Genomic DNA, 26,188 nt, shown 5'->3' on the forward strand with positions numbered 1-26,188 from the left:
AATAAGCAGCCTTACTTTTTCCATTTCTTTTTTGCACCTTGTACTTCTTTGATGTAGAAGTTTTCACTGACTACAGAACTCCCAATTCAGAAACTTTACCTGCATTTCCTCTAAGCAATAAGTCTAAGAGTAAGTCTGCTTAGATTTGGTCAGATTATTCTAGGTAAATTAGCAAAGCTCTTCTAATAATATATACATTGCTCCACCTTGACGTTACGTTTAAACTTTGGACAAAGATTGTGTTTACTGCAGTTTCAAAACAAGGTATGTTCACGAATAGAGCAAAAAAAAGCATTGCCAGTATCACTGCCAGTTGTATATGACAAGGTTGTGGAATTTAGCTTTTACCACCACGAGGATTAATTACTTTGAGAATTATTTATGGAAAAGAAATACTGGGCTAAGAAACAAGAAAGTTACTGATAAACTAAATTTAGGTTCCAACAAACAAAACAGAAGTTAGTACACCAGACAAACCGATACAGTCAGACCTTTTGGAAACACCTGCAGAAGATAATAAAAGGCTAAAAAAAAAACCCAAACAAACACTTGTCTTTATGATACTCAGATAAGGTTGGACTTGATGATCAAGTAAATGGGGCTTTGAATAAAAGCAGTAGTCTAAGAGAGGTGGATTTGGAAAATGTTCTTGAAATTGAGAGATTTCTGACCTTTCCTTGCACCCATGTTTTCATTTGAAATCAAGTTTATAAACAAGCTTTTTACTTGCAATCAGAAGAATATCTACCAAAACTTCCCCTATTCAGCACTTCATCTTACTATAAATAGGAATCTAACGGTACTGTGTGGTAAAAGATTATCAAGAACTTTTAGGATTGGTTTCCCATTTTGGTAAACAGTGGTTGCTTGGATAAAAATTATTTTCAGGTCTATCTGTTGATCTCACATAGTATCATGAATCTTGGAGTTTTACTCTATCCTTTCACAATCCTTACTTAAAACTTGTTAAATGACCTTGCACTTGCTTATAAGATCTGAGGTTAAAGATGATCAACCTGTAAAAAGCTATGAATGATTATATTCATATTCAAGAATTGCTTGAATGGAGGTGGCCTATGAATTAAAAAAATTCCGTTCACTATCTTTAAAGATGACAAATTTACAAAATCACCAGGAAGTCTTGCAATGAAGACCCAAATACAACTGGAGAAGTAGACTGAATATTGTATTTTCATTTATATTTTCCATTTGTTTTCAGTGCCTTAGCACAATAGGAATAGCATTCCAGCTAAGAATACAAGACATAGGGCTAATCCAAGAGAGATCTAAAAATACGAATCTCCATAACACTTTAATCCTATAGAATTGACAAATTTTTTAATCTCTCAAGACCCAGGTATCTTTCTAGAGATACTGCGGTTACAGAAGCGTTTCATACCCAGAGTTAGTTACAATTTGATGATCCAGTAGAAATATATCTTTCATTTTAAGACCACACAGCTTCCAAAAAAACCTTCAGGGATACATCATCTTTTTTTTCCTCCAAAAAAAAAAAATGGCACCATGTCCTCCCTCTCACCAAGCTGCAGTCAAGATACATCCCCAAAATGTCCTCCTTCACTGCAAAGGTTTTGTATTTCACCACTTTCTTCACATTGTTCCTCATTCCATATGAGCTACTTGGTCTTTCACATTCTTTTTACTCACACTTGCTCCCACTTCCCTGCTCCCACCCCAGCTTCTATTGATTTGTAATGAGCCGGATTTTAGATTTTAAAAAAGGAGGAATTGAATTTTTCAAGACAAATCAAATGGTGAAGATACAACACATTCACAGTATGGCTGAGGTTGGAAGGCCCCTCTGGAAATCATCTGTCAACTTGTCAAGGGTATGCGCTGTCCCATTGTCCAGGTCATTAATGATGACGTTAAACAGCACTGAACCCAGTATCAGCCCTTGGGATGCTCCACTAGTGACTGGTGTCCAGCTCAACTTTGGGGCACTGATCACAATCCTTTGAGCCGATCAACTCAGGCAGTTTTCAATTCACCTCTCTTCACTGTGCACTTACCTAGTCTGTACTTCATTAGTTTGTCTACAAGGATGTTATGGGATGCAGTGTTGAAAGCCTTACTAAAGTAAGCAACATCCGCTGCTCTTCCCCCATCCATCGAGCTAGTCATTGAAGGCCTTCAGGTTGGCTAAGCATGATTTTTCCCTTCATAAATCCATGCTGACTAGTCCCAATCACCTTCAAATGTTTGGAAATGGCTGCCAGGACGATTTGATCCATCACTTGCCCAGTGATCAAGGCGAGAGTGACTGGCACGTAATTTCCCAGATGCTCCTTCTTGCACTTCTTGAAGATTGGAGTGACATTTGCTTTTTTCCCCTCAGGAACCTCCCCTGATTGCTCTGACCTTTCGAAGCGAGTGGCCTCACGATTTGCTTATATGAAGCTCATGATTTTATGTATCGCTATAGGCTTCTCTATGATGAATTCAAAGATCTCTAAGCAGTATGCCTTTTACTTTTCTGATTGGAAGGCTGGTAGTACTGCAGCAATATACTCTGTATTTCTATCTTCAAATCTGCATTTGTACAAAGCTGACAGACATTACTCAATCAAGAGCTTGACCTAGCAGGCCATTGCCAACAACAATGTCCAAGAAAAAAGCAAGCCAAATGGAATCTCATTTGCACAGCGGTTCTTAAAAAAAAAAAAAAAAGTTGGGTTTTTTTTTAAAGTCACTGGCACAAGCATCGAATACATAGTTTTGCAGTCTCTTCTGATCATTTCTACACTTTTATTAGTTACTATTTTGAAAGTTTAATCTAAAACAAAGAAAATGCTCAGGAAGGCAGGCAAGGGAGTAGGCATGTTCCTGGTAAATAGGAACATTAGGAAACACTAGATAATGTTATTTTAACTATAGAATATTTAGAATTACAGTAAATCACAAGTCACAGGAAGGCATGTTATTATAGCCTATGCAAAAAAAACAAGGTTCTGCCAGACACATTGTTCTTTTGTGATCTCATGAAAGCACACACTTACATAATCAAAACCACCTTGGAAACCAAAAGGTTGGGAAATGCAACACCTGACAACCAAGACAGTGATTAGGTTTGGGCTGGGTTTTTTTTTTCTCCTTTGAAAGCAAATCACCAGTAAGTCATTACAATACCTTTTGGGAAATAATGCCTATTATCTGTTTATATAGTTAAACAGGGTAGAAGACCACCCTGCTTTTAAAAGCTGCTAACTTCTTTCTAGTAACATGCACAGCTTTTCCTACTATTTGTTCTTAAGCATTTATGTTCATTCCTTCAAATGACCACACAGTTTTGTAAGCACTAGAGCAGGACTGAAGGGCATTCCTGTATTTCTGAAGTAATCCTTGAATATTGACGAGGGAGACATCCTTGGATTCGAGAGCTTTAATGTAGAAAATGGTAAACTGGCAGGGTAAAAGTTCCATATATTTAACTTTGCCTAAAGCACACACTTAAGTGATTCACGGCCTGAGCCTGGAAAGTGATTCAGATGTTGTCTACAAAAAACCACCCTAGCAGTGGCTTCTCCTCATTTAATGTTAAAAGAGTATCTTTAATGTTCCCGTTAATCCCAAACCTGGCAGCAGGTATCCTTGGGAAGAGTCCAGGTCCCAAGAAGCTACGTTCCAAATGTATTAAAGCTTGTCCGCCTGAAAGCTTATTAAAAAACAGCGTTCATCCCACCGCAGCAGTTTAGCTGAGCTGCACACTAGGAACGCATTAAATAGGCTGCAGTATCCTGTGCTAGTGCTAGTTTGCAAATGGTCACATCCACAGTGACACAATCCCAGACTAACTAGGACACAGATGTTGCTGACAAAGGCTAAGAGATTGTCGTTCCTTTGGCAAGAGATAGGAGGAGGAGAACGGGAAGCAGGAGCCCAGCACTGTGTTACCCACTTCCATACCTGGCTTGCCAAGTCGCAATTCATCTGTTCCGCACCCACTCACACCATGCACAAAGAAACAGGCCAGGGAATTTAGTCTGAACGTTTCATCACAGCGTCTCAAGCTGCAGTACTACAAGTAAGAGCTGTGAGATTTCCTCCGGTGTTTTTCGTTTGGGGGTGGGTTTGGGGGTTTTCTGGGGGGGTGGTGGTATGTTTTTAAGCATTGCTGCACCACATGAGCACTTTAAATTGTTTCACACCAAAATCTATTATCAATTTAAATTGCAGACTAATCTTACTGTCACCACACAAAACCAGTGGAGCGGTGCTCATCTCTTAGCTGAGACTGGATCCTGACTGTGTGGACAGGACTAACACAAACTAATATTAAATAAAATGCACTTTTAAATGCTAACAGGCATGGCATAGAAGTTGCTGTACCATGCAAAGGGACCTCTATTTTGAGCGCATTACTCGAAGAAATCTTCCAAGCATGCTGCAAAGTCCATCCTCTCTTGTCTCTTGCTGTTGTGGTTGCAGACTGATGAAAACAGATCTATGGCCAGTCTTCTGCTTATGCTTATTTTTAGGGTGGAATAAGAACTTTGAGTAAAGGAAGTCCAATAGCTGGATATGATAAAATGGAAAAAATACTAGGAAAAGAAGTCAGCAAAATGCAGTATGTTTCAAGCATGCTTGATAACTAAATTCAAAACATTATTAAAACTATAATTGATGCCCTTTGTGGTAATTACATGAAGTATTCTTATTTCCTTCCTGCTACAGTCAGAGCATGAATAAACAATCTGCTTTCAATTGCTCTCAGTCATGAAATTAAAAAAGCTGAAGCATATGCAAGCCAAATAAGAAATTTTACAAGGACTGACATTTACTTGTTGAAAAATTTTACTGGTATGTTTCAAAGACTTATGGAAAAGCTAACTACTCAAGCACAGCAGCATTCAAAGATAACAAATACAATCAACATTTCCCTTGCTCTGATGGAAATGGTGAATTGGCTTTCATGTAACCAGTGAAAGGAAAAAAAATAGCAACGAGAGTTAACTATTTAAAGAGTTGAGTTAGTGCTAAGCTTTGTATGCATTTCCTTTGTAAAAGACAAACCACGACTAGAAAAAACACAACAGACAATTAATTGTCTTCCTACAGTTTTTACTGCTTCATACAGAATACACTCACTTTATAGAAATCTTACATGAATTAAGATTCCTCGATTCCACCATTATGAAGGCAAATTTCAGTCTAAGTTTATGTGATTTTAATAGCCATTAAGTTTTACTGCCTGGTTTCTGGATGCTAGCAAGAAAGGAGTTACTTTATGCCATATTTAGTTTCTGAATACGGAAGTCAAGATCTCAAAAAAACTGCAAAACATTACCTACCTAAAAACTAACTTCATTAAGACATCTTAAAAAACCCAAACCCCTAAAACCAGAAAATTGCACTTAAATGGAAGATAATTAATTACTCTCCCAAGAGAGGAGCTTTCTTACCCTTTAAAAAACATCCTTAACCTATGAGAGAGATGTAGCAAAGAACAGACTTTTCTACTGAAGTACTGTATTCTTTAGCTTCCTACCACTCCCAAGCACCATCACTCTTGTAATAGCTACTATATGAAATGAAAGCAAGCATGTTACTTAAGCAGCTCTGTGTATCTGTACACATTTAAATCTAGGGAAACATAAAACAGTTAAGAACTACAGCAACACCTATCATTTTAAAGGCACAGTAGGAGAAACATAATAAATCTGTCCAGCCGTCCAATCAGGAGTTAAAATTGATGATTTAACACCGATATTCCTGAAAGCTAATATTACAGGTATCCTGGAATAAAAACCCACATCTAAGAACAAGCATTAATGTCAGTTATTTTGCTTTGGATCAGGATATACATGCTACTGGAGTCCCAATTTGCAAGCTTAACTTTGCACCAATATGCCCCTGTCTTGCTAAGACAAAACACTAGGCAGAACCCCTTCTGTTACTCAGGCTATTCCCAGGGACCCTGATAAAAGGAAGAAAATATCTGACAGATGCAATCCTGTCTCTTCTCCTGCATGAAACACGTGCCTTCTAAATCCAGCTCATACTGAACAGTTTCAAAGCGGCGACAAACCCGAAGGTTTCCATGGACGAGGCGGCACAAGCAGCCCCTGCACAGCTTTTATAGGATTCTCACCAACATGGCTTGACAAGGTTCCAGTGGGAAGACCTCTCAGTCTCTGCCTCAAGCTTTTGGTCTCTTCCTCAGATTATCAAAAGATAGCCAATTGTGATGGTGGTTTTTCTGCTGGAAGAAAACTTCATACCGGACTGAGACCACCAACTCATTTCACATAGGTCAGAAAATGAGATGGTAATAGTCTGTCGCAGTTGCCAACTTAAACTACATTTGAGCTACAGACCTAGATGTGAAAGGCTCTGTAATAAATTACCAATCTCCTGAGCCATCCAGTTAACAACATGCATGGTTTTCTTTTTAAACTCAATTATGCTTAAGTTCATAAATTTTCTGAAACTGTAGAAAGTAAAACATCAAAAAAATTTAGATTCTTGATGACAGGTCATTTGTTTTCTGTACACCTCTTAAAAACATACTGAAGAGTGCTATTGCAGGCAGAACATTAGAGTAAGACATTACATTTTGGTTTAAAACAAAGTGTGTCTCAGCAGTAGCATGCACTATATATTTCTATATTATGCTCTGCTCCACTATTTCATGAGTCATGACAGAGCCACCACAATCTTTTTGACTTTTTCCCCTCAGTGTTGAGGCTTTTGTCTCCTTTCTAAAACCAGGAGCAAATTAGAAACAATATCCATACAATTATTTTAATAAAGCAAAGCTTCCTTGTATTTCAGTTCTGAAAATGTTATTTATCAAAGATAAATCTTTTCACATCGGTTTAAACAGAGACTGGCACTCTGTAAAAGCATTTATTGGGCATCAAAATAGAAGACAAATAACTAGTCATTGATTACATTTCCAGGAACACTATTAAAGCTATTTCAAAGACAGAAAGTGACTCTGGAAGAGTAATAAGGAAGCCAGACTTACTGCACCAAGCATAGAATAGCACTGGTAATACTGACTCATGGGAATGAAAGGTCTAACTAATGATACTCTCATGCACTAATGAAATTTCAGTAATTAGAAGCATCATATATAAATAGTATCATACTTTGATAGCAATTTTTTTCCAATTTACTTCTAAGAATAAGAGCTACAGACAACTGGGTCAGGAAAACTACCCAATTTTAAGACAACAGACAGAACCAGCCCAGCCAGCTATGAGCATATTTCAAAGGCAAATATATAAGAGTTGGTGAGATTCACCAATTTAAAATATTTAATAGAATTTGCTGGTTAAGAAACACTAACTCAGGTTCAAAATGTTTTGCTTATACTGTAGTTTGGATAAACATTAGTTTATTTCCAGAAGTCTTCAAAAGTTGGCATGGCTATATTCCTGACAGATTATAAATATTAGGAGAAGATAATGGCCTTCAAAAGCTACCTTCATAAGTAAAACTGATAATTTTAGGGAGTTTTTATTTTTTCAGCAGTTCTTACAGCCAATCATCCTCTCTCCCACCTACACATATGCCGTATTTAGTTATTTATCTTGCCTGCAGTGATACTACCAGAGGCATTTTTTGTACCTCAACATGCCTGTTATTTAAATGAACACTTTTAAAAATAGTTTATTTAGAAAATCAAAAAAGGAAAACAGCCATCTGATATACTTTGCTGTCATAAGCATATCAGATCATAGCCAGCTTTTAAAATTCGCTCTACTAATCAAGGCTGTCTGACTGCAGTATACAAAAATATATATTTATTAGTACATGCCCATAGCACAAAGGTTTTTGTTTCCCAGTGATTTTTCATAAAAAACAATCCTTGCCCTCAATCATCATCCCGGTGCTAAAACCCATTGCAGATCCACTTACCAAATCCCTGTGTAACACCCAGTTAGCATGCAGGTAGTGAATACCATCTAGGATCTGATATAACAGTGACTTCACCATTCCCCGAGGTAACTGAACTGGTTTCTTGTTTGCTTTAGAAGCCCTGTGAAACTTGATTATATGCTGTAAAGGGGAAAAAGAAATCAAAATAAAAGAAGTGTAATGTTTTGATCTACAGCATTACACAAAAAGATTGCCAGCAATTCCTTACACAGACGTGTTAGGTGGTTTTTTTTCAACCTTTCATCATTCATTTTCAAAATTAGAAACATGTACCTTAAGTACTAGAAAATTAATACTATACGAGGTAAAGCGATCACTGTCCCAAGGAAATCTCTCAAAAATGAAATCAGTTGTTGCTATGGTTTAACCCTGGCAGGCAGCTAAGCCCCACACAGCCGCTCACTCACCCTCCCACAGTGGGATGAGGAATACAAAACCAATACAACTGTCAAAGCAAATTCCCTTGCAGATCACTGATCTTGGAGGGTTTAGGGGTATTTTTGTTTGAGGATTCTTTTTGTTAAGATAGGCTGACATCTTGTATGTCACAGCACAGAATTAAAAGTGCATTACCTAACTCCTATATTATTTTACTTTTAGGTTTTCTCCTACAGTAATAATGACACTGTGATATTCAACACCTAACGACAGAAAGAAATTCGTGCAAACTGTATTGGGAGTTTTAAACATTTAAATTAGAAGCCCAGATTTATTCCTTCTTTATTTACTATACCCTTAAAGCACACTACTCTCAAAACAGAAGCTGTTGATAGAGCAAAGCTGAGTCCATCTGATAGTCAGCCACCAAGTCAGACACAGAAAAAAACCTTTAACAATTATAAGTGTATACACAGGCAACGACATCTAGCAACAACGAGGAGTTCAAAAGGATATGTTGTCTTAGCACTTGAGTCCCAGGTGCCACTAACTTCAATAGCATAAGGTGTGCCACGGTCATGGTAACCATTTCCAAGTTTGTCTCCCTTTGAGAGAGAGGTAATTTCTAGAACAAACTTTTTCATGCATTCACACTTCTTCTCTGTAATGGCTTGCAGTGGTGTCATTATCAAAACAGCCCTGACCTTGTCTGTCCAAAACCTGGCACCAAACTTCTATCATATGTTCTTCCTACATTCCCAAGCTTTCATATTCCAGATGCCAATTAGGTACCCAACTACTCAAGCCCCTTTGGGAAATTGCCTTTCCTTGGAAAAGGTACATCTCTGCCCTGCCAACGGTAAAAACGGAGCTGCACGGAGGGGAGAAACATTGATGAAAAGGTGACAGTCCCTGCCCAGTCAGCCAAGCACCACATGCATGAGCATCCCTCAGCCTGAGCCACAAGTTTCGCCTCCTCTCGCCTTCCACTTCCACTGACTCCAAAGCAAATGTTACTCTTCATGCACTGGTCAGAGAGAAGTGAATCTTCAAAGACAGATGGCTCTTCTGGACTTTTTTGTTCCTGCTCTAATACAGCCTGTGCCCTTTTCCCAGCCTTGTTTGAGACCTGCTGCGCCAGATATGCTCAGTGCTGGAGGACTTGGTCCATAGCTGGCTCTCTGGGGCATGGAGCCAGCCCAGTCACTCCAGCTAAGTCTCTTGCATCCAGATACAGTGAACACCCAGGAACTGGCACAGCTGGGGAGTTCTGGAGTTCATACAGGTACGTGCATGTAAACATAAAGGTCAAAATTGAGGGTCATTCCTAAGTTACTTATATACAAGCCAGTGTTTCATTAACAGAAGTGCTTCTGCAGTGATTTTGGTTAAGTATGAAGCAATGCAGAAATGTATAAATACAAACAAGGACAGGTCACTGCTAGTCACAATCATCCAAACAAATACAAAGCCTTGCAGCACATTTTGAAACAGAGAAAAACAAACTCAAACATTCCTAAACTTCTGTAGGTTAGCATATCATAAATATGGGGGAGCAGTGAAAAAAAAGAATGTGCTTGTCTTCTCTCCACGTTAAAAAAAACCTTTACTCCTTTTCCTCAAGATTTTTTGCTTTTGTTTTGTACATTAGCCTTTAGAATGTCTCAACATTTCAGCTGTTTGGTAACTTTTTTTTTTCTCTAATTTTATTTTGGTAACAAAATCTCAATACCAAGTATCAGAACTTCCAAGACGTTTAACTGGGAGAAAATATCTTCAATTCTGCTTAGCTGAAAGAAAATTGACACACTAGTTTTTAGGCAAATACTACTGAATTATTCCCAACTACAAGGAACACCATTTTCACAAAAGAAATTAGTTTTACTTTGGTTTGTGCTGTCTGTCTAAACTACACGCAGACGAAAAAACAACTGACAATCCATGCTGTGCAATTCTTACATGAACACATACATCAAAATTTCCATCTCATTCCAAATGGCCTCTGATGTACCCTTTGATCTGAATCTTCTTAATATCTTTTAAGGTTAGTATTACAATACTTGTTCCATTGAGAGCAATGCTCAAAATGTATGTCAGATTTAATTTGAGGCACACATGTACCTTTTTTTTCAGGGAAGTCAAGGTTGCATGGTATTTTGGGTTCTTTACAATGCTACTTTAATTTTTTTTTTTTTAAGTATTCCAAATGGATGTTAAGCTTACAAATATTAAGTTAACAGAGGAAAAGGGTTTATATCTTAAAATACATTTACTTTGCCTCTAAAGTGTTTATATTTTAAAGCTGTATCTTATAATTAGGAATAAACAGCTTTCCTCCCAAATATATGAAATTTCAGCAGATGAGTTGAGTAAAAAGCTCTTCCCACTGAAACACGTGAATTAAATTTCAATTATATACAGTGGCATTACTCTCACTTCATGTGAGATGTATAGATGTATGGATGACATGCAATGTAACTAAGACTCTAAACTGTCCTATTCAGCCAGTAAGTTTGTCATTTTTCGAAGAAATTCACCTGCATAATCAATTACATTTTCCTGCACCCTACTTTAGCTGTAATGGAGGGTTATATATGCATTTATTTAACTAGATTTCTAGCTACTGAGCGCTGAATGCAGATTTTTATCTTCTTAAAAGAGGTCACAGATTAACTGTGCAGTGTGCTTACCCAACATTTTCCATCGCTTTTCTTTTAGTACTGCAAATGTTTCCAACAAACATGGAGTAAGAGGCTATACTGTTTTTAAACCAATGTGTCTTCCCTGACCTTGTCCCTTTTCTGCAACTAAAACTCTAAGCCTGGTACCTACAAACAATTCACCTTACCCAGAGGTCATGCTCAGCGTAGTCAAAGAGAAGCCACACTTTCCTGTCAGCATGAGAGAGAAACACCTTTTGCAGAGAAATGACATTTGGATGCTTGAGCTCCCGCAGCAACTGCAAAATAAAGAAAGTCCACAACAGTTACATCCACACATCCAGAGCTGTGAAAGGGCTGGAAAGATGAATACTTTCATGGGCTTTGCTACATATTCTACAGTACAAACAATAAAAGTTGAAATTTGCAAGTCACAGAAAACAGCACACATTTTTTTTAATGAAAGAACCAGTCATTAGTTTGAAACCAAAGCTGAAAGCAGGTCATATTACCTTAGGGCACTCACTTCCTATTCATTTCCTAAAAGTTGAAGTCTGTGTAAACCTCACTATTATCCAGGATCAAGAAGACTCCGCAAACAGCCAGCTGTGGCATCTGCCCTTTCCCATCGGCTGTAATCTTTGACAGAGCCATTTGGGGTATACAATTTTCTCCTGACTCCCAATTATCCAAAAACCCTGCATTTTGGTTGCAGTCATTCAAGGCTGAATGGGATGACTCATTTAGAGCCTGTCAATGCAGTCAGCTAAACGAAGATGTGGTTTGTAAGATGGAGTCAGCTGATCTACAAGGTCACCACCACCTACAGAAGAAGGTCCAACTCCCTCCCACAACATATATTACAACACTTACAGCACTCACAGAAGCCATCCACAAAACAGCTCGGAGTTCAAGAGAAAAAACTAACCCAGACACACAAAGGCAATAATTTTCTGCAGAGTTCCTGAGCTGAAATGGCTCACGGCACTAACAGCAGACCCAGCACTAGTGAAGGGCCACAGCTAAGAGCAAGAACTTCTTTCAGCAGCAGTGAGCCATTAAGCCAGCTCAGCTGCTTTAGAAACTATAGCTATATGCACCACCAGAAGGAAACCATAGCCGAGATATAGCACAAAAACAGACTGATGCTGTCTGCATTCAGTCTATTTGAGCTCTGCTGGTCACGTTACAATCATACTGTACTCACACAATTGCTGAGAAAGAAACAAAAACTTTATCTAAGCAAACTATTGTCAAGCATGGCTACCCAAGACTAGACAAATTCTTGCCAGCTCAGTCTGCTAGAAATTATGACATTTTTAATAAAAGGAATGGCTAGGGTTTTTTTAAAGCCAAGGGCAATTTATCTACTATTTGAATATAGAATAGAAAATTAACATTTTATTTCTGAGATTGGATCTATTTTCAATAAAATATAATTTTTCCACTACATAATAGAGGGAACAAGAAAATTCATTCCTTTCTACTGATACCTTTGTCACATGTAACATCTTAGCTGCTACTGAGATAGTTAACTGGGAGCGGGTATCTGCATATGTTTTGTTTCCTTCTTTTCTATTTCATTTGAGACAGACTTCCATCCCTACTGAGACCAGAGTCTTCAGCGTGGCATTTCTTGAGCAAGAGGACCTATAACCCACAGAGCTTTTATCTCAAGTATGAGATCAAACAGGCAGACAGAGGTTTGAGGAGACAATGCAACATTACAAATCAACGCAGAAGGCAGTGGTTTCAGCATGTTAAACATCTTAAATCTTAAGATTTGTAAAAGCATTACACAGAGGAATTTTAAGGCAGGATCTGCAAGAAGTGTGGAATTCTGTAAATGCCTATAATTCCTACAAAGCATAAGATCAGTATGGGGAAAACCACGAAATACTTATTTGCAATTTTTTATCAATTACAGGTGGGGACCATCTGTGGTAGGCTGACCTCAGCCAGCAGCTATGCCCCACACAGCCACTTGCTCACCCCCCTCAGTCAGATGGGAAAGGAAGAGCAAAAAAAGCAAGCAAGTTTGTAGGTGAGGATAAGACAGTTTAATAAGTGAAGGAAAGAGGAATTAAAAACAAAAAACAAAACAAAACAAAAAAAACAACAGAAGCGATGCAAAGGCTATATCACTCAGCACTACCCACAAGCAGACTGATGCCCAGCCAGTCTCAGAGCAAAGGCTACCTCCCCAAAGGGAGGAGGAGCAGAGTGGAAAAAAAAGAAAGCCTGGACAACATGCAACGATTGCTCAGCAATAGCTAAAACACTGGTGGGTTATCAACACTGCTTTAGTTGCAAATCCAAAACACCGCATGATACAGGCTGCTGTGAAGAAGATTAACTGCATCCCAGCCAGACATTGAAGCTGTCTTCAATGACCATTAGTGGGAGTCAGCCTCTTAACAGCAAATGAGGTTATAGGGTTTAAGGATACATTGTGCCAGTCCTTATAGTGAAGGTCTTTTTGTTGAATCAGTATAAATTCACAGCTTCAATTTATGCTAAACATTTTCACAAATTAACTGTACCCAGAAGACTGCATGACAGTTCAGCAACTATGTGTCCATACCAAAATTTTATCAGATTTCCTGTGGCCTGATGACATACCTGTACCAGACACAACAGACCATTCCTTGGTGAAAGAGGCAGATACTAGCCAGAGCTCTAGAAAACAACGTAATTTTCCCCTTCACCCCTTCCTGTTCCACGTTAAGTCCGTCCTACTCTTTATTCCCCAGGTAGCAGCTATCATCCACTTCAAAAACCCAACCTCTTCACATCAAATGTGATTCACCTCGGAGGACGCACAGAGAACCCATCACCAAAGCTGGTCAAGAACATGACACAAAGACGAGAAACTTTGAGTAATGCAGCAGAAGGGTTCCCTGTTTGTATGGCAAGACAATGTAGACATAATTCTCCTTTGTTTGTTCTAGAGGTAGTCAATACTGCAGACTTCGAGATTCACAGCATCCCTCTTGGTCTGCTAGATGACAGGCTGCTGCTCTTCGCTGTTTTCAAATCCAGCCAGCAACAACGTTGAAGAATAACTCCGAGATTTAGAATAGTGTGACTATTTTGTGCAAGGTGTATTTTGCATCTATCAAATTAACAAGTAAGGCTGTAATCAGTTGGCACACAGTTGGCATTCATAGAGTAAGGACACCCTGGAACAATTAGGCCTTGATGTTTTGAGGATGCTTCGTGTGCATTGCCAACTTGGCAAGAACACTCAAGGTCCATCAGAGAGAAAAGAAACGTTAAGGATAATTGGACCTAAGAAACGTAGGATGTGACTGATAAAAAGAAACATTCTGCTCCAGAAGGTGCCAAAGGCCAGATGATTGCCAAAGAAACATGACCTGGGGGAAAGGTAAAGGTGGCAGGGGGAGACTGCGACCTCCAACTCAATTCCAGGCTAGAAGAACTTGCCTCCCCACACCTGCAAGGAGCATGCATGCTAATCTACATAGCAAGCGAAGCTAATTTAAATATAACTAGCCAACAGTAGATGAGATGGTGACTACTAACCAATGAATGTAAATTTAGGCTGGTTTTCACTAATCACGTAACAGAATAAATACATTCTCTCTCTTTGGTGTGGTGTGCTAGCTTTGTGGAATTACCACCTAGCACCCATCTTTGCACAAACATGAAATAAATAATGTCTCTCCCGAGTGTGTGATTAACTCGTTGCACACCAGGAAATGAATCTCCTTTTCGGGCAACAAGAAGATACAAATAACTGAGCATGCATTTTCTACAGGCACACACAAAATACAGACATGACCAGCCACGCAGGTATCAACAGAGGCAGGAGAACAGCATCTTCTTTGCAGGCACACACATAAGCACCAACAGTATCTATGTAAAACTTGAACAACACAACAGTTTCTCCACTCTGGCTAACCATGCTTAAAGTTCACATACACGGACACCTTCACAGATCCCTCTGACTCCAGTGCAGACCTTACGTCTGTTCAGAATCCAAGCCCAGACACCATGCCCTTTCATCCAGGTTCCAGCTCTGACACCGGGTCTCTCCAGTTTTGGTCTCCTCCTGCTTGCTGGCTCTGCATGCTTGAAGTTCACTAGCAGGTCACACACACGAGCTACCAGGGAGAGCCGTGTGAGCGTTCATCTCCTGACCTACGTCTCTCCTGCGTCCAGCTTCTGCAGACCTGTGGTATTCCCAGAAACTGGCCCCTGCAGACCTCATCCTGTTCCCACCACCTAGTCCTGCCTGACATTTACTAGCAGGTTACAGATGCACACACAGAACAGAGAGCACGCTCACACAGAGAATAGTTAGGAACAGACATAGGACAGACTGTGGTGACCACATACAGAGCTTGGCCAGACAAGCACGCTGCCCAGTAGCCTGCTTACATGAAACCTGCCTCTTATTCCCTCTCCATTTTCCATGCCTTTTCCTCCCCAATCTACCTTGATTACTCCCTTTCCTGCCTTTTATCATTCCTCTAAACATCCCACAGAAGTTTTGGAGTCCCAGCAGTCCTCTCAAATACCCAGTAAAACCTCTATCCTCCTATAAGATCCATAGCAATCTGCTTTTCTTCTCATCAGTTACAAAGCTCTGGTTGACTCTCTTTAAGGACACACCTGAGAGGTTCCTTTTGTGGCCCGTTACCAATGTTTTAAGAGTTCTGGCCTTTGTTACTGTCCCTGATAGCAGCTGTTATTGTTTGTGCATCTGTGTGCTCAGTTTATCATTCTTGCTGGTTTTTGCCTTTGCCTTTTATGCTGAATAGCCACTAACTACATATTCTTTCAGTCTGCCTAAAAAACTGATGGGTTTGGTCAAAGCTAGACAGCTACAAGCACTCCAGTGAATAGAATGGCTAATATACATCAGCAAAACCATCAGAGTAAGGAAATGGTTGCTGCAGTGGTGACAGATGATCCCTTAATCACTGTCTTGGAAAGGCTGAAACGCTCCAGGACAGTGACAATGCAGAACAACAAATGCAAATGCTGTCTGAAGGACAGAAAGAGCTCATGCAGATGATAACACATCACATGGGCTGTAAACAGCATTTCCAGCAACCTCACTCTCCACAAACTGCGCCTCTCTAGCCCATATGCAACATGCTTTTCCTACCAGATGACTTGACTCGTGTCCAGCAGCTGACAGAGTTCACTGAAGACAAAGTACACTGGAAGAAACACGGTTTGACTGTCAGTATGATGCCTGCTGGTGATAAAGGCCATTTTTTTGCCTAGTGACTCTGATATCCAATTGCTTCTGCCTATCCTAGTTCAGTTCTATAGAACACAAAGAGAAAGCAGACAAAAATTATGCATTCAGCTCTCAGTAAATTACCTTCCTTTTCATTTGCGTATCACATGATGATTCAAATCTATTTCTACAACCAGAAAGGTTTCCCTTAAATTAGTTAGTCTGGGAGCCCCTTATAAAGAAGGAAGACCCAACTGATCATCAAAGACAGAAATCGGCAAATGATGAAGATGCTGATACATCTGGTTTGAGTTGAGTGTTATAACCCCATGTTGTCCCTGGCTGGTCTTGCCCTTGCTTTCACATACATTATTCAAGACACAGCAATGGAAACAGCATCCCTACTTGCAAGTCCTGGGCTCACACTAAGGTTCCTCTATCTCCCTCTTCAAATGCAGAAATACTCATTCCACAGCCATGAGGCAGCTGAGGGACAGTAAACGAAAGTGTCCTAACGATGCATAAAATTGTTAAATTGCTTCACGGACAAGGACAAAGCGGGGTAAGACAGGACATTATTAAATAATCAACGGCAGCATTAAGGCAGCCTGGCAAACTGCTGCATGACTAAGGCAAATCTTTGCTTGCACAGGGACACTAACAATAATTACCTTTCACATCAAATATGAGCTGAACTCAGCACAAGTCTTTATGAACATGATCGCCTTCCTCCGGTGATACTCCCACATTTCCCGTACAGCTCTCCACCACTACAGACACTTCTCATAAGCCAAGACGCTGCATTCTGCACGTAAGAGTGGATTTCTAGCTTTACCGCAAATGTCATTCCACCCTGACTCTCGATGCTTGCTACTCTGTGTGGTCCGCAGGGAATGTAACCTGCTTAGTGTTGCAATACTACCATGCTTACTGCTATAATTGAGCACAGACTCATTTGCTAGAGCAACTGGCCAGGTGTCCTGGCCCAGGAGTTTCTCTGATGTCCTCTCTCAGGACATCAGCTATTTTAGAAAAGGCAACTTCTTGCTCTCACTGCCTTCCTATGAGTGCTATACAACACATTTCTCCCAAAGCTTAGGACAGTCAGAAAGCTGGCTAGACACAAAGCCATTGGCAATATCAAGCAAAACATTCACTTAAGCAAAAATCACTATTGTGTCATCTTGCTAGTTTGATGGTGTAAATTCAAAATCTAATCATCATCTCATGCTTCAAAAAGGCTCACATCAGTTCCGCCAAGTGATCCAGCAACAAACAAATCATATATTAATAGTCATGCCGTGGCCTTCAGATAGAAAATGGGAAAATAGGGACTTGGAACAGAAAGCAGATTGCGGCTGATGCAGAAAGAAAGGCGATTTTCAGATTAGAATACAACTGACAAAGATTCAGTGATCCTGTAATATGTAAGATACCAGTGGAACTACTGCTACAACAAATGAGTATATGCAGTAGCGAGACATTACCTGAAATGCTATGCGCAATTCTGGCCAATTCAGGGAAGATTAATTCCAACTGCAACAGGGCAAAGAAAGCCCAAGCCTACACCCAGGGGAAGGGAGAGCCTACTGCACAACGGGAAACCAGCCAGCCAAGCCAAAACCCTTACAGCCTGCCAAAACAAAGCCAGAGAAAGAAACGGTGTCTCTCTCTCTTTAAAATCAAAGTGGGAGAGAAGAGCTATTCTAACTAACTGACAATATTATCGTAAGTACAAATGGGTATGAACTAGTCATGATTAATTTTGGCTTAAAGGCTGAATAATGTTTATAGAGACATTACTAGAATGAGACTCAGGAACTGCTTTCAGAGATTTTTCTTTTCCTTACAAGTTTAACTTGTAGTTTGCTAAATTTTTGAAGGTGCGCTTTGCTTGTCTGCAAGAGCAGGAGAAGAATATGACGACTCCAGAGGTGTCATCCAATTCTACATTCAAAGTTTCTAAAAAAAAATTCAAATCACTATTCTTAGTTTTCTATCAAACATTGGAGCTCTACTCAAGTGCTTTAAACTTGTTATTTAAACTAAACCCCGAATTTTATTACACAAGTTCTTAAAACCCAAGTTGGCTTAGCTGCTATCCAGTAGATTGAAGATGTGTTTGTTTCAATGTAAATACAATTTTACAGTTTTATATTCTCATGACTCAGATATTCCACAGCACTAAACAAGAACAAAATACCTGCTGAAAGTACACGCTGTTTTCCTTTCAAGTGTTCAAATGAAAGCTTACAAAGGCAATGTAACAGAAAAAGTTGTAATACTGCTCACTCTAAGAATTTATTACGAAGCCGACAATACATTTTTGAAGCTCCAGTTCTTCAGACATACAAACATGTGAAATCACTGCTTTAGTTTATTCTTTTGTTTTTATTTTTGAAGTCCTACATGTTGCAAAAAAGAAGCCTAACAACACAAAATACCAAGAGAAAAAAACTGTGCACTTGTTTTTCACTTCTGTGATCTCCAAAACAAATGAGTCTTACGTGATCACACGTAAAAGTTAATCTTTATTAGCACCTCTTATGCCCAAACACATTCAAAGTATTACAAGAGGTGTTATTAAAGGTTCTTGGAAAGCAAGGAGATGGATGAAGAATCCAGATGAGACAGACACTGGATGTCAAGCTTGGTCAAATTCTGCTGTTCACAGAAAACATTATGATTCCTAAGGATGCCAATTCCTAACATTTAATCAGTATCTTTGTCCCACTTTCACAGAACTGAAAATAATACTACCCTCCCTTCATGCAAAAATCTCTCAAGAATACTGTTTGTAGCCCTGTAACATAGCTCGATAAAGTACTTGTCAGTCACAACTTATATTTTACACACCATACTACTATTAAATTAAAGCATTTAAGAGTCATTAGACTTGCCAAAGAGGGTCAAATCAAACATTTGTTTTCCTCAATACCTTGTCACCTGTCATGGAAAGACTGCTAAGAAACCATTACTTGTCTTCTGACATGAGGACTGTACTCATCTAAATGATTTCTGTGTTTAGTCCTGTGGGAAACTGCTTTCACTGTTAGTGTGGAAGAGACACGACACCCCCCAGAACCTGACGAACCTACACCCAAATACTGTTCCTTATCGCATAGCTGGTACAGGACCTCTTCCAGCAAGCTCCGCGGGACAGTCATTTGTTCCTTCCCAGGGGGAGGTGTCGAAGAGGGTGAATCCTGGAGTCACCCAGTTTCAGCTTCTGCCTCACAGGGTTCCTCCAGCTGCTGCACGCTGCCTCAGGGTCCCTGGTCGCCCTCAGACCGGCTCTGAAAGAGCCCGCATGCCCTTCTTCCATCCCCTCCGGTGGGAGAGGGGAAAGAGGCCTGATACTCATGCAATGACATGTTCTTGTCACCGCGGACATGGGAGCCCCAGTGTGCGAGAAGGACCAATTCACCTCTACAGCAGCCTCCTCCGCCGAGGTCGGCTCGGCCAAGACCACCAGTCAATGGCAGCTCCCTTCTCGCCCGCCCAGGGGCTCCAGCTCTGCCTCTGCCACCGTCCAGCCCCGACGCTGAAAGGCAGGGTGACAGAGCAGTGCAGAGGTGAGCAGGACTGCTCCGGAGGCTTTCCCTTTCGGGTAAGGGCAGCAGTCATCAACCAGCCGTCTCTCTGCTTATTCTCACACCGTCTGCCCTCTCCCTGCAAACCCGGCCAAGTTCCTGGCAGAAGGAGAGCTGTACTGGGCCCTGAGCCTCCTGCCTGGGAGACAAAAATCTATACTCCCCCTTCTTTTGTTAACACTCAGACATGTGAACATTAGGGTACAAGTCTGCGTTATACTCAAACTACCCCTGCAGGTTCCTACCGCTTCCCGTGAGTTACGTTAAGCAATGGCGTGACCAAAGGATGGTTCAACTTGGCTTGCTCACAACAACAGAAAACTTAAAAAACTGTTCACTTCCCCTTCGGTGAAGTTGAACTTCCTCATCCTACAGTCACGCTATCACTAGATCCAACACAGAGGACATTGCCTTTTTGTGATGACAGCCTGCATTTGTTACAATAGCAAACCACAAAATCCTAGGAATGCCCAAATGGCTCCAAGGCAGACCTAAAGAGTGGAAATGATCAGAGAAGCCAGCTACTTATTGTTCTGTAGTTTTCTGTCCCAGCCCCGGCAGACTCAAGGCTGTTCTAACTTGTACAAGCTGGCTGTGGTGTTTGAAGGACACCACACAGACAGGAGACAGCCAGAGTACAGCATCATCCACCCCAGCTCTGCTTTGTCCCATTCAGCATTTCCATCTCTGAGAGCGTCTGCCACCATATCTAGCTCTTCCTCTTCAAAGCCAAGTCAAAAACTAATGCTATAATATAAAAATACTATGTGGTGGTTTTACATACAAGCAAGCTTTTCAGGGTTATTTCTGTCAAAGCAAACCAGGCACCAAAAAACCCAAAGCTACATGGAATTCCTGCAAAAAGTAAAAAAAACCCAAACCAAAAAAAAAAAAAAAAAAAAAAAACCACAACAAAACAAAACACCAAACCCCAACCCAAGCAGCTTCTCACTAGCCAAAGGAAGCACAGGCAAGTGAAGTACTTGCAAACCTGCTAAAACTGAATGAAAAAAGCTAATCAATGAGAAAAATGTCAGAAAGTCACTTGATTACTTTAAAACCTAAGACTTCTGTATAGGAAACTGCCCAACCCAAAATCCTGAAGCTCTATTTGAAGCCTGGTTAACTACGCCAGCTTCCTACAGCCTTGGAGAATTCTCCTGCTTTGCGAACTGTGAAATAGTATTTGCTGCACTATTCCAGGTGGATAGACTTTAATGACTTTCTTCCTTGTGATTAAATCAGAAGACAAGGAATCGGGTGTTTGGGCTTCTATGTTTTATATATTTTTATAGAAATCTTCTCACCATTCTATCCCTCTGCTCTCCCATCTAATACAAATCCATTTCTTGGTATGATGAGCTGGCAGTTTTTAGTGCCTGCTTAAATCCTCAGAAGTCCAAGTGCAGATCACAAAAAAGATACCCAGAATCCCAGGCAGTACACATGTCTGCAGAGAACAAGAGATGAGCAGCCAAACGTTCAGTTAAGGTTCTGGAAGAGGCAGAATTCACAAACGCTTACCACGGTGGATGAATGGGAGAAAGATAAGCAAGAATATAACGCTACAACTATCTTGCCATTAAAGACACTGATTCAATTAGCATAATTCGCACAATTACTGTTAATTCTACCAGTTAAACAAATGGTTCACGTAAAATCATTGGAAAAAAACCCTCTTATTTCAACAAAGTAAGAGACTAGCCAGGTTCTTGAACATTATTAGGTCTACAGTTCTCATGCTGCAGGAAGTACTGAAATGTAGGAAGTCTTTCACAAACATATATAGGTTGAGCTCACTCCATAACTGAGTCTGCTCAGGTCTCTGACCTAGTTCAAACCTTTCCCTGTAATTGATATATTTCAGTATTCAGTAATTATTTTATTTTTCTGAAGATCTGACACTGTTCTTCAGCTCAGGTGTCTGCATCAAATAAACGTCTTAGAAGAGTAGGCTATGGGCATTTTTAAACATGTAAGTTACTCAATAATCCAAAACTGAAGTTAGTCATCATAAACAAGACAAAAGCCATTGCAGAGTTGTAAAAACAAGGGAGAGTTCCCCGCGATTTATATCAAACTGCACTCTTCCCAGATAGTCACAGAGTAAAATATACTAGCTTCAGCTCTCCAGAGAAACTGAAATGGATATACCTTATATGTAAACCAAGTCATCCTAGTTCCTCCTAATACCACCATGCTTGTAAAATGCATTAATTGGGGTAGTCCAGAATATCTTGTAACAAAGTGTGGCATTCAGCCTTGACTTTTTAAGTATGACAACAAATAATTTCATCAATTAGATGTACAGATGACATTTTAGGGTACAACACTGCTGATTATCTCAGCAGCATTTTCATATATACATTACACATACTCACATAATCAATATAAACAGTGTGGCTATTATCCTCAATTTGATCCATCTCCATATGAGGTTCCTTTTTTTCCTTTTACAATAGTAATTGGTTGAAAGGGGGGGAAAATTCTGTACAACAGAATTAAAATAAAGAACACATTTTGGGGAAAAAATTCTCCTGTTACCTCCAAACAGCAACATCAAAAGAATGGTAAGGAAAAGAAATTCAAAGCCTAGAAGCCCATGGTCAGTTATTAATTCAACTGCAGGAAAATTCAACCACAGTATCAGCAGTTGCAAGCCTGGAAGCATAACCAGAAGGAAAGTCAACAACAGCTCAAGAAATGCTGCTTCAGGTTACTCTTTCTACTACGCCTGCTTCTGGGCTCCACTCTCCTCTTTGCTCTCGATGCCTGCCTTCTTGGCATCTCTGGCGTCTTCGGTACGTTCCCCTCTTTCCCCCACTAGCCCTGTCCCACGTGGGTTCTGTGTTTTACTGCTGCTCTCTTCAAAGGGTGCATGCTGCAGCAGCTCAGAGCGAAGAGAAAGCCTCCCTGCTTCTTGCTCCTCTTCCATCACTGCCGGCGACCCTGCTGCCCAAGAGGAACGACTACACAACACTCCAAGCCATGTAACGAGGCCAAATCCTTCCCAACTGTCGGCCAAGTTAGTGATTCTCTTTTAACAGATAGAAATTGGGTTAGGGTCATACCCAGAGCAGAGACACCTCCCTAACACCAGCCAAGCTTCTCCTGACAAGTTCAAGCAGAACAAACTTTTCAAAATTCTCTAGGTAAATCACTGCAAAGAGACAAACAAAAAATTTTCGCACACCCCTCTGAAATGGTAGCTGACGCTTCCCAAAAGCATTCAGCCTGAAAGAGTCACAGTATTTGGACAATTTCTGCGAAAATGGTTGAAATAAGCAAAATTTAAGACCCTGTTTTCAGCTCCTTTAGTTCGGAGTGGATGTCTACGACGGCAGGGAGGCTCAGCTTTCATCAATGGACGGGAAGAGCTTCTCCTGAAGAATATTCTTTGTGCTTCATTTTTTTCACCTCACTCAGTTCAAAGACTACAGTGTTCGAAATCACAAAGCCGACTGGAAGTTGACAAAGTAGGAAAGCCTGGTACTCACTTCAGTCAATAAAAATGAAATTAGGCAGGTATAATTTTACACTTTTGAGGAATATGGACTGAAAATAAACTATTCGCTTCCCACACACACATCTAACATGCATCTCCTTTTAGTAAGCAATTTCAGTTGAAACATTTCAAGAAAAATAAACCCAAGCAGCAGTATAACATAAGAACGTACAACAGTTAAACTTCAGAATACCAGTTTTACCAGTATTTCCTTGTAAGACTGTCACAAACCATAACTAGACCACATTATTCACCAGTTTCTAACAACATGGAATATACAAATATAAACCTGAGTAACTTAAGAAAAAGTTTGAATAATATCCATGGGTGTATTACAGCCTCTGAGGCAACAACAATGCCAGTTTATTTTGAAGTCTTCACTTAAATAGAAGCTAACATGTTTTAATCATTATGAGCCAGTAAGAACTAATCTCTTTAGGAAAATAACTGAAGTACTAGTGCAAAAGTCAGATCAAATATGTAATTTAAGCCACTGACTCTAATCACGCTTTTAAACTGCTGCATTTAAAGTTAATCTGCCCTGAGGCAGGCAGTAAATTTTAACTTTGAAACACCGTCATTTTTAGACAGCAAACACAACAGGTGTGCAAAATCTTCCATGCCATTTGTACTTCTTTTATATCTCTATGATAAAAATACAGCACCCATAGCAGAATAACATGATTCAGCAAAAAGCAGCATGCACTCAAATCAATACTTTTAATAAGTCTGTTTGCTAGTAGAAAGAACTAATGTTACTTACTGCTATTTCTCTGCATGCAGACATAGAAATTCCAGTACCTTCTATTTGCTTTAGCGCATAATCTTTATCATCCTTCCTGTGAAAGAAGAAAATAAGGTTTTTTTTAAAATTGCACCATGAATTCAAAGTGAGCTCTTCACCACCATTCAGAGGACAGTTTCTAATTAATACAAATTCTGCATCTTATTTTCTTTTTATTCTTTCCTAGTTTAATGTCTGGATACCCAGCTAAACCATAAGCTAACCACACCACCTTGATAAAGCTAAAATATAAATTTGCTCTCACTACATAAATAGGGATTTTTTGAAAAACTTTTTTTTAAGTGCAATGATCGACATCTCTTCCATTCCTTCCTTCTCTTTAGAAGAAAACAAAGCAAACATTTAATACATACTAGAAATAAATCTAGCTAGGGCTACATCTCCCATAAATGCATTACTCTGGGACACAGTAAGTGTCCCCCACATTTACATGAATTCTTGAGTAGCCCAGAAGCAGCATCACAGAAACGTCTTCTTTCCCCTAGGTCACAAAAAGTGCCCTAAAATTTTGTTCCTACCAAACTAATAAAACTACCAAGATTAATAAAAAAAACACAAGGTATCTGCGCAATCTGAAGAATCCAGAGAAATGTTTGTTCAGCTTTAAACATGTATAACACTTAAAAACAACACCACCACCCCCTCATACTTTAGTCAGTATGTACTTTACAGTCATTTATTTAAAATGCAAGCCTATTAGTAACTCCAGCTACCAAAAGCAAAATGAAGAAGAGATAACACTGCAGCAAAAGATGACACCGAACTCTTGCCCACGCTCAGTCTCAAAGAGCTTAAACGTTTAAGAGATGGAGTGTTTGTCCTTCCCACTTGTGGGCTGGCATCCACAGCACTCCTGGGGGACATGGTACTTAACAGTATTGCCTTCAATATTTGGAGCACTCATATAGCCCCAATCTCCAAGTTACATAAGAATCCTTATTAATTTTTAACGAACCCAGCTTTCACAGCTGTTAAGAGCCACCTTGAAAAAAACGCAACTCAAACATCCTAAAGGCAAATAAAACAAAACTCTAGTTAAGCATTTAAAATGTATGCACTTGTTTCCTCCAGCTCTCACTAAACATTTGCAAGGCTTTGAATTACTGTATTTCTACCAGAAACACAGTTTCCCCTATTCATAACTACCTATTTAATCCCTCAAATTATCAGGTCCTGTCCAAGAGATTTTTCATTGGGTTCAAAGACAACCCACTGTTAGCAATAACCTTTCAAAACAGAGGAGAGAGGAAAAAGTGGGAAATTAACGGACAAAATCTGAACACAGTTAATGAGGAGGAAGAATGAAACAGCAAGTGGGCGAGAGCAGATTTCAGTAAGAGGGTAATTACATGGATTCAGCAAGATAAAAGAGGGTAAAAGATACGGGATCTGACACAAATAGGAATTTAAAAAAAAAAAAAAAAAAAGAGTAAGGAGGACAACGACAGAAGGCATTAAAAAGCTTCCATATAATAAACCCCTAAAACTTCCCAGTCTGGAAGAGAAAGAGCCAGTGCTGAGCACAAACTCATACATGACCAAAACAAGGTGTGAGTAGGGAACAATTCCCTATTTCTCACCCTAGAGGAAAAAAAGTTCCATGAAGCCTGGAAACAAGAAACCATTACGGTATTAAACACATAATCAAACTGTGCAACTCATGATGAGATAATATTATAGGGATCAAAAGTATAAACAGATTTCAAATCAAATTACACAAATTTATGGTGTGTAGGGGAGTTATGGACCACTCCATGAGCCGCTACAGCTCCCCAAGCACCAATCTGCTTTCCAGCACTGAGATTTCCTATGCTGCTGATAGAAAAAGATACAGGGAAATTTTCTCAGCTAAAAATCATTTTACCCTCTCTCTGCCTTAGCTAGCAATGGCTCACAGCCATTACTGGATACAAATATGAAGCAAAATGGATTGGACCAGAGGTTATTCTCACTGCCCTATGTGCTCATCTACTTAGTTTTCAAGGTGCTTGGAGAGATCCCTATTTCATGGGAAGTGCTATCACACAACTGCTACTGTTACAAGCATCACCAGGAACAGAATACAGAGCAAAATGGGTCAGGCTAAAGGTTATTCTCATTGCCCTGTTGCTTATCCGCTTAGAT

General features: G+C 39.8%; 1 protein-coding gene across 4 annotated transcripts in view; it reads right to left on the bottom strand.

Annotated features, from left to right (window-relative positions):
- The window catches only part of CDK8 (cyclin dependent kinase 8), an 87,774-nt gene that overhangs the window by 35,405 nt on the left and 26,181 nt on the right, over nt 1-26,188 (bottom strand). For 3 of the 4 annotated variants that reach the window (XM_030042823.2, XM_030042824.2, XM_030042822.2), the window contains exons 2-4: nt 24,023-24,098; nt 11,135-11,245; nt 7,888-8,028 (exon numbers count right to left, since the gene is read on the bottom strand). In XM_030042823.2, coding sequence (XP_029898683.1) covers nt 7,888-8,028; nt 11,135-11,245; nt 24,023-24,098 — 328 coding nt within the window. Of the gene's footprint in view, nt 1-7,887; nt 8,029-11,134; nt 11,246-24,022; nt 24,099-26,188 lie in introns of those variants that run through there. The other variant, XM_030042826.2, reaches the window with a different exon arrangement.

The sequence above is a fragment of the Aquila chrysaetos genome, chromosome 19 (assembly GCF_900496995.4).
Source record: "Aquila chrysaetos chrysaetos chromosome 19, bAquChr1.4, whole genome shotgun sequence".
Taxonomy (NCBI): domain Eukaryota; kingdom Metazoa; phylum Chordata; class Aves; order Accipitriformes; family Accipitridae; genus Aquila; species Aquila chrysaetos.